This window comes from Fukomys damarensis, unplaced genomic scaffold (genome assembly GCF_012274545.1).
Source record: "Fukomys damarensis isolate Sample0158 unplaced genomic scaffold, DMR_v1.0_HiC HiC_scaffold_24, whole genome shotgun sequence".
NCBI lineage: Eukaryota > Metazoa > Chordata > Mammalia > Rodentia > Bathyergidae > Fukomys > Fukomys damarensis.
The window spans coordinates 64,390,719-64,407,366 of NW_022900936.1; the positions used below are offsets into that span (position 1 = coordinate 64,390,719).

Sequence of the window (16,648 nt, forward strand, 5' to 3'; positions counted from 1 at the left end):
GGAAGATGCTTCTAGAATAAAGAGTTTTATTAACTACTTCATGGTAAGCTAGGGTTTATGGCCTGCTTCACGGGAGAAGGGGTGATGGAGAGATGTGCATAAACCTTTCTTCTGTTTTCTCCAATGCCAAAGCACTACATTTTGGGATAGTGTGTGTCCTGGACCTCATCATTAAGGTGGAGAGACCAGCCCAAATTCCAACTACAGGTCTTATCCATCCAAGGGACCAATGAATGGCTATGTGTCTTCACATCTGGTTGCCTCTACAATGAGTAAGAATATTGGGTTAGGGATCTAAATTATATGGGGGTGGGGTGGGGAACCAAAACTCTCTATAGCTAGCAGATTGTCCCATCAAGGAGGAAAGAAAACTTAAGATTTAATTACTAATTTTAAAAAACTACTTTGTTACTTATATTACCTATAGGCAATTTTTAATGATTATTAGTAAGAATTATGCTCAAAAATACTCTTTGCACAAGTCTGGTTAATAACATTCATTTTGATAAACAGCTTTATTTTGGTGCTACTGATAGTGCAAATTTATCTTAGATGATTATATATTATTTTTTTTTACAAAACTATAATTCAGGGAATCAAGCTGGTAACAAGACAAAATGACTTTAGAAATACTGTTAATTTTTCAAGGGTGATCTTGGTTATGGGTTACTTTTATTAATAAGGGAGAAAAACGAAAGAAACAGGGACTTTTTTTAGCTAATGAAAAGGAAAAAAGGGAATGAAGGGGTAGAGATTTTTAAAATTTTGTGGTGCTAGGGATCAAACCCACAGGTTTGCATATGTTAGCAAAGTGCTCTACTACTGAGCTACATCCTCAGCTAAAGGATTTTAGCTAGTCTAGATCTTTGTGTAGCATTTGATTTCTACTTCCCAAGTGAACAGACTCTGGTATGACACACTTGTGCCAAATTCTATGTACAGCTTATGATTTGTGTAACTCTTCTCTGTCACAAAAGAAACTAGGGCTAGGTCCTGACAGTGATAAAGGGAAGAAAGACTGAAGAATGGTCTACCTGATGAAAAGTACTTTTAAAATGCTTTTTCAAATTCTTAAGACTACCTTTCTACAAACATTCTGTAATAATTAGTTTTTTATAAGTAAGACATTTATTCATACATTTTAGATATACATAATGATCGTATTCATCACAGGGAATTTGGACCTGTACATGATATATCTTGGTTCTATGTTCCCATTTCCCTCCCCACCCTTTAACCCCTCTTCCCCTTGTTATTTACAAAAGCTTGTTTCCATTTTTCCTTCTATACTTTTTTTCTTGTCCCCTTTCCTTATCTTGATTTCCAAATTTGAATTAAAATGGAAAAGAAAATGAATTTAGTGTTTTTTTCCTAGTTTTAACATAAGAACTAAAACTGTGTATTTATTGTTATTATTTTAATATGGAGTAAAATAAAAAAGGCAAAGATCTTCTGCAGAGAGAATATAGATGATAAAGTGTCAAATAAGGCAGCAAATTAGTCTTTTGAAACCAATTTTATATACTAAGTAAGAACTGGACCAGAGAGAATTAAGGAAAAAAGATGGGCTAAAAAAAAAGTTTCCGACAAACAATTATGAATGTACACACACACATACCCCATTCCCAAAAAGCTTTGAAGTGATTATGAAATCCAAGAATCTTAGCTCATAATTCATGTAAATTTGTTGCTATGGAACTTATTTTTACTTTTCTCCATAAATACATTATTGACACAAGGATAATATTCTTAGCTTACTGACTACAGTTAAGGAACATTTTAGAGGTTCAATTTTCTTTTAAAAATAAACATCAAGAAGCTGTAAATCTTTCACTGTCCTTGTGTAGGTCTTAGATCTCACTTTAGCTTTTTCCAAACAGAAAACTGTAAGAGACTGCAGATAGCTGCAACCTAAAGAGTGATGGAGCTGTCAATTTCTCACCAAATTCTTTTCTGGTATGGTTCTTTATATATTATTAATCAGAAATTATATTTAACTCCAGCTATTAGTCTGCCTCTCCAGCCACCAAGACATTTGCAAAGAAGAGAAGAGGGAGACAAGGGTTGCTATTCTTAGGCATTCCTATGCGTGATGAGGGAACAGACAATTAAATAACACCATTTGGTTGCTTTGAAAATGAGAGACTGTTTGGGGTGGACAATTCAGGGCTGGTTTATATAAGCTTTCCCCTTAAGAAGGTAAAACAACAGAAAGTTTTTTGAAGTACTTAATTAAAAGCTTTCAGAAATGAGTGTAGGGAAAATTATACACGCATAAAAATACTCCAGTTCCAGGCAAGAGGAAGTTCTTAGAGACAAATTTCTGCAGTACTTGGTCACACTGCTCATTTACTGCGGCATTCTGACAATACAATACTCACATTTCCATAGGCTTTTACATAATCAGTAAACAGGGACAGAAAGGTGAAGAACACTGAGAAGAGGGACACAGTTTGGACCTTCCACGTTGTCACCTACTTTCATTTTTCTATTAATGTGTGAGGCTGAAGGGTTGTGTTTTCAGAGGGTTTTGTCAGAAGTCTGTGATGTTCATAAATGACACAGCAAGAGGAAAGCTGCGAAAACTGCCTGCTTACTCTTCCAAAGGATGACTGCAATTCAGTCATAATGAAGGCTCTTTAACGTTCCTCCAAACCTTTTTCTATCAGGAAAGCCTGGAATCTGTAGGCAAGAAAGATAATCACATTTAAGATTTAAGCAGGAAAAGTTAAAAAGTTAATATTAAATGTTTTCCCTTTTGGGCAGGGGATTTAGCTCAGCGGTTCGGTGGCCTGCCTTGCAAGCGCAAGGACCTGAGTTCAATCACTGGTGCCAAAAAAAAAAAAAAATGTTTTCCCTTTTAATTCTGTTTCTGTTTATCAAGTCTTCTGTTCATTATAGCAATAGCTTTCTGAGGTTTTGCTCAGAAAACCACAGAAAATGAAAAGAAATTCCACCAGAGTGGAAAACATTTGCCAAAAAATTGGTGACAGTGTTCTCTAAATCAGAAAGGACGAAGGTGAATCTCCTAGAATCACCTACTGGACTTTTATATGAATTATCTGCATTGTGACAGATGCTGGACATAAACTTTGGAGTCTTAAATGATTTTCTCCTACTATAACATGATCTTATTTTTCGATTCTTCTGGTATCTTAAATACTTGTTTTCTTTTGCGGATTTTCTCCTTTTGTATTTTATAGAGAAGAAGAAAATAAATTGCTTGTGCCTAAAAGGGATTCTCCCAATTTTTTAAAACCAACTTTAAATTTAAATTTGGAAAGCATCTTTCTCGAAACTTAAAACCCCATTTTATTAAGAAAATAGATACTAACCTGATTACCTTCTCTTAAAAAGTATCGCTTCTCTATGACCTGTGAGAAACAAAGATTTTAAAAAAAATTATTTTATTTCATCCCATTCCCCCTCTCTCCTCAAACCTCCTCTTCTCCCTATGTATGAAAGCTTTGAGAAACAGATTTTAAGGGCTAGCACACTTTTACTCAGAGAAAGCAGCTGACCATAATGGCCACTAATGGGTCGAAAAGAAATATATTCAAAATAAGAATATTTAATAGATGTAGATACTTAGTAGTGGGTTAAAATCTGGTGCAAAAGAGATCAGGATAGTGGGAGTATTTCCATAAAGGCCCACTTTACTCCAAAAATCATGAGAGATCAGAAAATCAACAAAAACAACTAAATAACAGAATAATAAGATCCCATGTAATTCCTACAGTATGGCAGCAAATTTGTCTCTAAGTTTTCCAGCAGTCAGCCCCAAAAGGTTCTAAACAGAATCCATAATATAAGGAAAGCATTTGATTCCTACAATAGTACAGCTGTTCAAGAGGAGTGTGTGCAATGCAGGGAGCTGCCCTGTCCCTGTAGTAAACAGTGACAAATTCTGTATGTCCTTACTGTAGACAAATGATGCAAAATCAAAAACAGTCAATTAGCTTCCTTTTGTATTTCATCTGCACCCTTAATTCAGCAGTTTTAGAACTATCTGTATCTGGTCAATAGGTGAAATAAGTTAAAGCAATGGATGCATCTGCACAAATCCATCACTTCTACTGGAATGAAATGCTAAAAATATACATGCTAATGTAATGAGTTTAAGAGCACTGATAAAAGTGAATTTTATTCTAACATTTGAGAAACACTGCAATGGTTGCAGAGGCAGTGTTATTTTTGCTACAAAGAGCTGCTGTGATAAGAAAAGTTAATCAGGTAAGAATACAGATTAGCTAGAGATAAACTCTAAGGTATTTAAATACAAATGATGAAGGTAAGAATTCCTCTGAGTGAGAGCAAGGCATGTTTTCCCAGGACTGTACCAGGTTGCTCTCATTGACACAAGAGCCAAAATACCATATCCTTTCTATCCTGGAGACTACAGTTAGTTTAAGCCACAAGAGATCCAGGGCAAACTGGTCTCAGAAAAATCTGCTTTGTGATTGTTATACATCTCAAAATACTGGACCCCACAAAAATGACAAGAAAATCTTATTCTAGAGTAGAACTACTCCTAGCTAAGGGTATCTGGAGTAGGAATTAGACTATATACTAACTTCTGGAAGATGTGCTACATAGAAAAATTGGACAAAAATTAACTGCCAGGTGCCTAGGTTTTAGGCCAACACCTCAGTTTGGAGGTCTAGCCCACCTCCTAGTCACGTATATTTTGTTGAGATTTAGGTAACAGAGAAATTAACCTTTTGCTTTTTCTGATAATTCTTTACTAGCAACTTGCAGAGGCTGTATCTTACTAAGTCTTTATATGACCAAATTATTCCTCATTAAAAAAATAAAGCCCTGCCTGACAACTTGGGTTACTCTAGTCTACACATCCTTATTAGTCTAGCATATAACTTATTACATCTTTTTAATTTTTAAAAACAATAATTTAAAAAATTAAACAATATATTGTGAAACCTTTCCAGATCAGATATAGTTATATAAGATTGTTGCTCTTAGGGTAGAATTTTGCACAGGGGAGGCTAAAGATCTAAACCAAATGGAAGTTTCTATATTTTAAATTTGAAAATAATGTGGAGAAAAAAAATCTGGTTCTTTGCAGTGCTTTCCAATATTTTTCATGTTATGGTGTCCCATTTTGGACAATAACGGCACACTTAGAAAAAGCTAATAAGTGTATAGCACAGCAAGGTCAGTGACGCTGGCTGTTTTTGTGCAGGGACTCTTGCTGCTTTGAGAAATGAAGAAATCATATCTGGGCACACTTGTGTACTATTTGTCAGTTAAAAAGTTCTGCAGCAAGGCAAAAATTTCCTCTTGGACTAATATCAAACAAACAGGGAGGGAACTAGGGCTTATTTTATATGTTGATATATTGAACAAAGGGCTAAATATTAGATATATAATAGTTAAAAGACAAATGGTCAAGAAAGAATAAAGGAGGGAAATGTTTTTCTTAGATTATACTTAAAAAGAAAAATACAGAAATTAATCTTTAATGATACATATAAAGAAATGTTTTATTTTTACATTAGGGTATGTAATATCAACATTGGGCAAATAACTTAAATTTGGTCAATATTACGTACAATGCAATTGTATGGGCTTGTGTAAGAAAAACAAAGGGTGCCTTAAGTTAGAGTGTGCTAAGTCATTCTACATTTTCATTCTAGTTCAGTGGCAAAGGATGATGCCAAAAGTCAGTAAAAGGAATGCAAAAGTTTTGACAGGGAAACATTGGGAATCAGGAAGATGATATAACCTTACCAAGAAATAGTATTGTTTATGTGGAGAATATCTACAGCTGACAGAACAAAAAGAACTAAGGCTTTAAGCAGATTCTTTCCAGGTCAGTGCCTTTTGGAGGATGGCAGGTGTGAATAAGTACTCAAAGAGCTAGAAAAGGGGTAGATATAAATGGTTCTAAGGAGAGCGATTAGGTAGCTTTTTAAGAACTCTGACTTAAATCCAATAGCTTTCACCTCAGGCTTAAAAGACTGAGGATTAAATAAATACATCAGCAAACCTTGAGTAATTATCTCAACAGATAATAGTGATCAAAACAGTTGTTATTCAGGCTGTGAAGTTCTGGATGAAGAAATAAAAGGAACAGCATTCTACATAGAGTTTAAACCTTCATAACACATAAAATAAGTTTAAAAGTCACTTAATTGAAGCCATTACCTTATCAAAAAACCTACTGATCTTGACAGCATTGGAAGAACCTGCAGCTAAGTACCGTGGATTTGTGCAATCCTAGAAAACATAAGTTTCACAAATAAAAGTTAGGACAAAATTCTGTTAGTTAAAACTGTTCCTCTTGTACTTTTCTAAACAATTATAGTATGCTCACAAAGTATTCAAATAATTTTCAAAAATTATGATGCACAAAGCAGAAAACTATCAAAAAAAGTTAATATCATTTATTCTGTCATTTAAGCAATTTTAAAGTATAATGAGTCCATGTATTCCTTATCAAATAATTCATAAAAGCTAGAATTGTTCTTAGTTCACTTACCACAAAATCAAGGACTTAATCAGGCAACCTGTTTACATTTAACCTCCCAAACCAGAAATAAGCCATTACGAAAAGTAAACACTTCATTTTATAGGACTATTCACAGTGCTGAAGTAATCAAGTACTATGCAATTCATATGATAGTAAACATTAAAGAGGAGCAAAGAACAAAGAGAACACATGGATTTCTCTTTTTATAGGCCACAAAGATCTATTATTTTTCATAATAATAAACATTAGGTATAGTACTATTATTTAATATAGTAATAATGTTTCAAATAGGAAAAAGATGGGGCTCAGAAGACTTACAAAATCCTTAAAAGGCTTATTACCTTTCTCCTGGAATTCCAGTGTAGCATGATCTCTGTTTGTCACCATTCATTTGCCATCACAAGAGACAAAGTGTGCATTGATGTTTATCTCAATACCTCCTCAGAGTAGACTTTGAGGATGTCATGAAGCTCCTTTGCAAGAATACAGTGGACTCTCGAGTTACAACCAGCCTTACAGATGAACAACTTGCATTATGACTGAATTTTAGTTTTAACTTATAACCAAAGTCTTGAGTTACGACCAGAATACTGGTTGCTTGTAGAGTTGTAAATAAAAACTTGCAATGCCAGAAAAGCATATGTAATCATATACAAGCATCAGTCTGAGCCCAGATATGTGTGTTTGTGGACATAATTTCAGTCAGTGCTTTATATAATTGCTATGATTACTTTTATTTGTAGATCTTATACAAATAGGGTTGTACAAATCCATACTACTTGGCTACAGGTTCTTCCAAAGCTCCAAAAAGCTAGAAAAGAAGCTAAGGAAGGAAGTGAAGGTAAAGAAAGAAATCACAATAGAAAAGAAGGAAATTATGGAGAAATATGAGTGGTGTTCCTGTGACCAATCTCGCTAATATGTACACAGCATGTCAGAATCTACCATCTGGACAATTTTTCAGAGAAAGATTTGTATAAGGAAACTAGTACTGCTAAAGGTGTAACTCAAATTAGTAAGTCACAATGTTAGACAAAGTAAAAAAGCTATTATTAGTGTGGATAAACAAAAGGCAGATGGTAGGTTATAGCCTGAGTTTATAATTTTTGAAAAAGCTAGGGCTATTAATTCAGATCTCATAAAAGATCATTCATAAACGAGTGATAATGGTGAAACATTTCAGGCCAGTAAGGGGTGTTTTCACAATTTTAAGTAAGAACTGGGGTTCATAGCTTAAGTAGGCATGGTGAAGCAGCCAGTGCTGATAAATGGGCTGCTGAAAATTATACACAGCACTTCGAAACGATGACACAGACAAATAGCTTTTGCTCTCAACAAGTTTTCAAATGTGATGAAACTGGCCTTGTCTGCAAGAAAATGCCCAGGAGAACATACATTAATCAGGAAGAGAAGAAAATGGCAGGCCACAAACCTATGAAGGACAGGCTAACCTTACTGCTATATGCCAATGTAAATAAATGGTGACCTCAACACAAAGCTTCTCTTAGTTTATCACTCTGAGATCCTTAGAGTGTTCAGAAAACAGTCATGGAAAATAGGATAGGAGTCATGTGGAGATCTAACGCAAAAGCCTGGGTAACATGAATATATTCTCTTGAGTAAGATCATGGAGGCTTTTTGTCCTACTGTTAAGAAATATGTAGAGGACAAAGGTTTATCCCTCAAGGCTTTCCCCATCATGGGCGATGTTTCTGCTCATGCACGGATCTAGAAGAAGAATTGGCTGAAGAGTTTCCATGGCTCTCAGTCAAGCTCTTCCTATCTAATAAAGATCCTCTACTGCAGCCTATGGACCAGCAGGTTTTACCTAACTTTAAGAAGCTATACTCCAAGGAACTGTTCCTGAAGAGCTTTCCAAAGGTCTCAGATACAGATAAGCCCTTAAAGAGTCCTGGAAGGAACATTAATGCAACATTCTTTCCTGTGTGGGATTAATCAAGAAATCCTGGGCCAATGATGCTCTAAGGACACTGAGATCTGACTGAGAAAGTATGGCCTAAAATTACACAGGAAAGACTTTGCAGGTAGATAGCGGTGATGTTGAGGAACTGTTGGAGGAACACTCAGGGAACTGTCCACAGAGGAACTTCAGCAAGTTCTAGCTGAGCAACAGAGAATGGCAGTTGAGGAGCTTTCTGAAAAGGAGGGGGAGTATCAACAATTAGGGCAGCAAAGTTCTTTTTCTGAAATAAAGGATATACTGAAAAAACGGACAGAGCCACAAACATTTGTAGAGAAGACCCATCCAGATAGAGAAAAAGCCAATTGTATTCATATGCCTAATGATAATGTCATATCATACTATATAGACAGTGTTAAACAAAAGACAGAAACAGACAACCTTAGACCAGTTTTTAGTTGGGAAAAGGTTGAGACCTAGTGAGCCAGAAGCAGTTCCTAGTAGGCTACAGACTCTCCCAAGGGCAGAAAGGACACCAGAGAGCCAGACTCCTGATGTTCTTATGGAAGGGTACTCTCCTTCAAACAATAATGACATTCCATTTTATCCTCCCTTCCTGCAAGCCAAAGATGTCAACTTGAATGGTGAGTATGGTATGAAATTGTTATTTTTGGTAAATTAGGCACATTTTATAACTTTTTGATATATAGGAAAATTATTGATGTTTCTAGTAAATTATGCACATTATACAACCCTTTTATATTATAAAAAGGTACGTTAAGGGCTGCTTTCGGATGGTTGGAACACATTATGGAATTTCCATTATTTCTTTTTTTTTTTGGTACTGGGAATCGAACTCAGGGACTCACACTTGCCAGGCAGAAGCTGTGTTGCTCAGCTACATTATGAGCCCTCCATTATTTCTCATGGGAAAAACAGTCTTGACTTATAACCAATGTGAGTTATAACCAGCCCTTGCAAATGAATTGAGTTCATATGTCAAGGGTCCACTGTACTCATCTTTCATCTACAGACCCTCTGTGTCCCTTGAGAAACTGTTGTACTTAATCTGTTTTGTAATCTCTAAATCTACATGATTCCTTTCCAATAAATTTCATAACTCTATTTTATCCATGTTCAAAATGTCAAGGTTCATATTGTAAGTTTTGATCAGAAACTTTAATATATTCTCCAACACCTCAACCCCACAGAATGACCACACAGAAAGACTATACCAGATTTTTCAATGGTCACAAAGTATGAGCAAAATCAGTGTCTTTGAAGCCATTAAGCTCTGTATTTCAGTACCTGTGCCAACATTTCTAAATTGTATAACGCTACTTATGTTACTAAACTGGGATTATTCATTTATGAAACAGGTATGACACTTATCCCATAAGATTTTGTGAAGATTAAATGAGAGATAATGCATGTCTAGGACTTAGAAGGCACCAGAATATTAGTTCTCTTTTCCATTCTAAGAAAATGCTATCACAAAAGCATCTAACACAATGAAGATAATTCTATATATGGATTAAATACACAAAAACACCAGTATGTATACTGTTGTTTTGAAATAATGTATGAACTCATTTATACAGCCATTGGGGCACATAAACAACAAACTTTAGACCTGCATTAGATACGTTGTATAAAATGGATATTAACTTCTTAAAATGTCAAAGATGATTCTAAATAGTTAAATTGCTAAATACAAAAACTAAATCAAATAGCACCCCTCCCCCCAAAAAAACCCACTCAGTTCTAGGGCTTTACAGTTTCAAGCTGACCTATATATTTAAAGCTGTATTTTTTTCCTACGAAAAGTTTACAGCCATCTGCCATTGATCACAAAGGCTGCAATCTAACATCTATGATAGTTGGCCTGAGTTTAAGAAAGAACCACTAACTAGGGAAGATACTTCAATTATCATCAGTCTGTATAACCACACAACAGATAAACTTACTACACACAATAAGCCTAATAGCAGTTTTAAAAAGTGAAAAGTAATCTCCCACCTATTTGTTATTAGAACAACTTTGCATCTAGTGTTTTTTTGAGTCAAGGTCTTGCTAGGTAGTCCACATTGGCCTTGAACTCATGGCGATCCTCTTGCCTCAGCCTGTCCAATACTAGAATTACAGGCGTGTACCACTACACCTGGCTGATTCCATTTTTGATGTATACTTTATTATATTCATATTTTCTATAGTTTCAAGTAAATTCATACAGTATCTGATGATTTAGCACTAATACTGTCTCAGTGCATTTCCCCTCAGTATTGGTAACTCTACCACTGTATTACATCCTCTCAACGCTTTTTATTTTAAAATCATAATAATAATGATGATGATGATATTATTATTATCATTATTATTATTGTTAGGGCTTTTTTGAGATAGGGTTTCACTATGTAGTTTAGGCTGTCTCTGAACTCACTGTGTAGACCAGGCTGCCCTCGAACTCACAGCAATCCTCCTGCCTTAGCCTTCCTAGTGTTGGGATTACAGGCCTGTGACACCACAACCTTTGAGACAGGGTTTTGCTAAATTATGTAGGCTGGCTTTGATGTTGCAAACTACTGCCTCAAACCTTAAACTCCTCAGTAGATGGGATTACAGACACATGTCTCCACACTCATACTTCATTAGTTTTTTATTTGAGACTTTATATTTACTTGCTGAATCTTTTTTATTTCTGTCTCCCTTTGAAACTTCCCTGCATCCAATTTACCTCATTTTTTCTTCCCTCATTTTTGTTCCTCATGAGTCTCTCCCCTCATTTCTTCTGTGTTCTTGAAACTGTATACTGATAAAAGCCAAAAATGTTGTATTTAAACTCTTTGGAGAATACATGCACTGAGATTCTACAACTTGAACACTTTTATATCTTGATAACAAATAAAAGCTGGTTGTCACAGAAACCCACAGGCACTAGAAACACACACTTTCAAAAATATATTAAAAGTTATCACTGGGACAAATTAAGTGAACACAATGGTAAATTTCCTTTTAGAAATAATACTCAAAGTAGCCTCAGAACTTCTTCAACACAGATATTATATATTTATATAGCAACTGCAGAAATATCATAGTCCAATGCTGATTCCCTGGGTATTTACATTCAATATTCCACAGCAAAATAAGCGACCTTCTGCAATAAAGCAGAATATAAAAACTAACACAATGACAGCTAGGAACAGACTCGGTCATGGGGGTATAAGTGGAGTTAAACCAAGCAGCGCTTACAAACATTGTTCACAGGGCAAGAACATCAAAGCCACCTGAGTTATTTGTTAAAATTACAGTTTGGGGTAGGGGTATAGTTTAGTGGTAAAGTGAATGTTTAGCATGTGCAAGGCCCTGGTTTTGATCAGCAGAACCACGTAAAAACAAAACAAAATTACAGACCTTATGTTAGACCTTATGAATAAAAAGCTCCAGATGCAGGGGGTAGTTATTAAAAATTTTTCGTGAGTACTATTGGTAATATGCAGTCAGCTTTGGGTAACTTAACGAGCTTAGTGTAGATCAGTAGTGGTGAACCTATGGCACGCATACCACAGCAGGATGATGTACCACTGAAGGCTCTAAAAGGTTTGCCATCACTGGTCTAGATGATTTCTAAGAATATTTTCAGCTCCCCAAATCTTAATATTAGTTGAAAAGTTGGTTAATGGGAAATAGAATGCTTTATTTGACCTGTGTGATTTTGGCCTTGTTATCTCTCTCTGCTTCTTGTCTCAATCTTTAAAATGGGGATAATACTAGTACCTTCCTTACAGGGTTGATGTGAAGATAATGCACATAAAAAATTGGAACAGTGTTTGAAACACAAGTCTTCAATCAATATTGGACATGAGTATTATTAAACCATCCCCACTACACATGTGGAGCACAGTGCACCTTGTATGTTACAGAAATCCAACTGTGAACAATGGCATATAACCATGACTGAAGCTGCTGACAGGTTCTTCTCTGGGTAATGCTAACTGACTTACAGGAGAACTATTTCTTAGCCCTCTCAGCCCTGAGTTATAATTAAACTAGCTATCCCAGGAAGGGACTCAATCCTTTCTATATCCAGAAGTATATACAAATTAGTCTTTATGATTCATTCCTACTTTATGGTTCATAATTTTTCATGTGTCTATTTGGTTGCTCTTTAAGGTTAATTCTGCTGCTTAAGCGGTTAAAAGATGCTTTTATAAAGCCAAAAATAATAAAATACAATGTTGTCATAATCATTTTAAGAATTTTGACTTTGGTGTGATTTAAAAAATTCTTCTCAAGAAGAAGTTTGAATATTGCGATGTATCAGCATACAAGGCCAAAGTGACTGTGACTGTCTGATAGTTCAGATAGGCTGACTGCAATCTTGGCTACATGTGGACTACAACCCCAATATCCTGACTTTGAATATAAAGCTTCCTTCACTAGAATATATGATTTCAATATAAGTCTTTGATTTTGTCTTTACCTGACAATATAATAATGAAAATACATACCAAATTAATCTCTTCTGCATTGAAATCCTCAGCCAGGAAAGCAGTCCTAGTTAAAACTTCATGGCGTTTGGTTTCATGAATCTGGTCGAGTTTAGTCCCTATTATTAACAGTGGCATTTGGTTATCAGCAAATTGCTCCCGGTCATAATCCCTGCAGTAAATAATAATGAAGAGGCGAGTGTAATTCTCCTTTCCAGTGAGATGTATAAAGCTTAAATGCAAGTAGTTTATACTATTTTACTGATGATTGATTCTTGCTCACTCATCACCTATAAATCTGTTTCTCTCTCAATTTCTTCCACCTACTAGTTCATTTATCAACCCCCTGTAACATCTGTTGGTTCTAACTACTCACCTATTTAAAATCTGTTCTCAGGTGTCTTCCTAACAGACTAACAGACAATTGAGTGCCCAACAAGTATAACACAGTCACGTGTCCTGCCTTCCCCCAAAGCTCTGTCTTCCAAGGCTAACAGCTCAGAATTTCTTCAGTGTAGAAACAGAGAACAGATTGCAACCTCAATGAAGAGAAAGTTCAGAAACCTGGTGTGGCACTCACTCCTATCAGAGAGGAATGGCAAGCTTCTAGATACATTTTGGAGCTGCACAAGTTCTATTTCATACATATTTCTTTCTAGCAGTTTAAAATACAGGTCATTTCAGGAAAAGAAGAAATGGGGAAGGTAGGGCAAGAATAAATAGAATATAGGAAATACTACAACTTGGAGAAAAATGGATTAAACAAATGGAAATATAAAAGGAAAGGAGAATACCAAACAATTGCTTGTCCTGCCATGGGAGCTATGGGAAACAGAGGATACACAAAGAATTATTTAGGTTTAAGTCCTTGGGTCACTGGCTATTACAATATTTTTATTCCCTCTGTATTTACCTAAAGGTCAGAGTGATGATATAAATAATATTTCTCATTACTGAAGGAAACATAAAGTCCATTGTTACTGAATTTAATTGAATTATATTCACATATTGGGAGCAAAACAGATTTGGATTTCTAACATGTTGTGAACTCACTTTATAAGTCAGCAAAATCACTTTTGAACAAGTTATGCCAGTAAATCAATAGTGAATAATATAATAATACAACCCAGTTGAGCATAGCTTTTCTTTTGTCTTTAACATTACTTTTCTTTTTGAATGGTCAAAATGGGGTGAGGAGGATGGAAGGCAACCTTTATGCCCTTCACAATAATCATAGAGCTTCAGCTGCTCTTTAATCTTAGAACACAATTGTTTCTAAACTGCATAATCTCCCACCTCATACAAACATCATTTTGTGTACTGCATCAAAGCCAATAATAGCTCAAGATCAAGACCTTTGACGTTTCTTACCAATGTTAACACTGTTAGGAGATGTAGTCCAAAACTGAAATTTGATTTATTAGAGAATGAAGTTTTCAGATTATTCTCCTTTAAGAATGTTTCTTTCTCATATATTCATCAATTAAGCCTCATGAAAATTTTTGTATGTTTTCTATCAAATAGCCTCTTTACTTCTTTCATACATCTTAAAATTTGACCTTGAAATATTTTTTTAAACTACTAAGAGAAAAACTGATGGAGAATTTTATCTCCTGAATGGATAAGGCTGACAACTTCTCAAAATCACAGCAAGGCAGACAACCAGGTATTCTGTTATATGAACAATGCCATTTGCGAGGGGGGGAAAGCAAAAATATCCTGAATTTTTAGACCATTATATTTAAGAGCTCAGGAAACTATACAGAACAATAAAGCCATTTTCTTCTGCAAAATAAACTGTTAAGCAGTCTTTTATTTTTTTAAAGAAGGGGATTAAAAGAAACAAATGAAATATAATTTTACATCCTGTTTTGAACATATCAAATACATCTTATGAAATAATTAGGGAAATTAATACACATACTGAAGATTAAATTTTTTGCATTTTTGTACTAAATTCATATATGTCACCCAGAAAAATTTAAGGAACAAGAATGTGAAGAGAACACATTCATTGTGTTCTACTGTTATGGGCAGTCCAAAAATGGATCACTGGGCATTGAAGGGTTAAAATAACATTTGGTTATTAGAGAACTACATTAAATTTTTAAAAATGATAATCATATATTGGTTATGTTAAAAATACTTTATTCTTTAAAGCTACACATTAAAGTATATATGGATGAAATGATATGATGTCTAACATTTCTTTCAAAATAATCTATTTTGGAGTGAGAGAAAGTGGGAAGGAGGTAGAGATCTTAACAAAACAAGACTGGCCACAATGTTGGTAATTTTTGGAGCTGGGTGACAGGTACATGGGGTTCATTTTCTATTTTTTATACTTAGGTATATTCAAAACTGACTATAGTAAAAAACACAACATAAATTAGTTAAGTTTTTAAAAAATTCACTTCAATATTTAGCTGCTATGAAAGATATATGTTGTCTTGTTCTTATTCTTATCCCCATCCACTTATTTCCCCTGGCCCCTAGTAGGAAAACCACTTTCATTAGCATTTCACTTATCCTTTTACCAATTTCTTATATAAATATAAGTACATATTCTTATTTCTTCTATTTCTTATTCATTATATATTTTCTGCATCTTGATTTATTTTTAAAATTTTTAATTAGTAGTACTTATTTGTTATACAAAATAGTGATTTTTCATTCTAGCATATTTATACATGTATATAACATACTTTCATAATTCCTCTATTACATCCTCCCTTGTCCTTCCCTCCCCATGCCCCCCCCTTCTTCTCTAATAGTCTGTTCTGCTTTCTGTCATCTGTTTGTCTGTCTGTCTATTAGATTCAACATGTAAGAGAAAACATGATACTTGTTTTTCTCAGTCTGGCTTATTTCCAACCATTTCCTGAAAATGACATGATTTCATTTTTTAATGCTGAATAATATTCCACTGTGCATTTTGTTTTGTTTTGTTTTTGGTACCAGGGATTGTACTCGGGTCCTTGCACTTGCAGGGCAGGCCACCTAACCACTGAGCTAAATCCCTGGCCCCCACTGTGCATTTTGAATATTTAAACCTAACCATGTATCCTCAGTAAATCTCTGTTCTATATGTGGGTTTTCTTGTTTTTGTTTTTTGGGTTTTTTTTTTTTTTTGGTTTTTTGAGACAAGGTCTCACTGTGTAGTTAAGTTGAGTCTGACCTGGAACTCACTATGTAGCCCAGGGTGGTCTCGAATTCACAGCGATCCTCCTGACTCAGCCTCCCGAGTGCTGGGATTACAGGCATGTGCCACCATGCCCAGCTTTCTGTTCTATGTGTTCTAAAGAACACAGACAGCATCCAAGCAGTTGAACAGTACTCTAGTATGTAGACATAACCACTATTCAAAGAATCTTCTGTTGGTAGACTCTAGCCTTATTTCTAAATCTTTTGTTGTAATAAATAATGTATTACTGAAGCAACAGTGTATTATATTGTCTTACATATTTTCAGGTTTTCTATAGGACCAAAATGAAGGAACAAAATGCAAATGTATCTATAATTTTATTGTCACCTTGAATTTAATGGCAACAATACAAAGTTTTTTCTGGTATGAATATACTGTCTCCTACTCTTAAATTTAAAAACAAATTTCTTGAGTAAATATATTTTTAAAAATCAGTGAAACCAGGGCTGGGGATTTAGCTCAGTGGTTCCACCGCCTGCCTTGCAGGCGCCAGGACCCGAGTTCGATCCCTGGTACCAAAAAAAAAAAAAAAAAAAAAAAAAAAA

The 16,648-nt window shown here is 34.9% G+C and overlaps 1 protein-coding gene across 2 annotated transcripts in view; it reads right to left on the reverse strand.

Moving 5' to 3' along the window:
• Positions 1 to 1,244: 1,244 nt before the first annotated feature.
• Positions 1,245 to 16,648, reverse strand: part of Rabl3 (RAB, member of RAS oncogene family like 3) — a 39,961-nt gene continuing 24,557 nt past the window's right edge. The window contains exons 5-8 of one of the 2 annotated variants that reach the window (XM_010630010.1): positions 12,920 to 13,070; positions 6,166 to 6,237; positions 3,336 to 3,374; positions 1,245 to 2,682 (exon numbers count right to left, since the gene is read on the reverse strand). In XM_010630010.1, the coding sequence (XP_010628312.1) occupies positions 2,620 to 2,682; positions 3,336 to 3,374; positions 6,166 to 6,237; positions 12,920 to 13,070 (325 nt within the window). In that variant the 3' untranslated portion in view covers positions 1,245 to 2,619. Of the gene's footprint in view, positions 2,683 to 3,335; positions 3,375 to 6,163; positions 6,238 to 6,831; positions 6,964 to 12,919; positions 13,071 to 16,648 lie in introns of those variants that run through there. The other variant, XR_004514261.1, reaches the window with a different exon arrangement.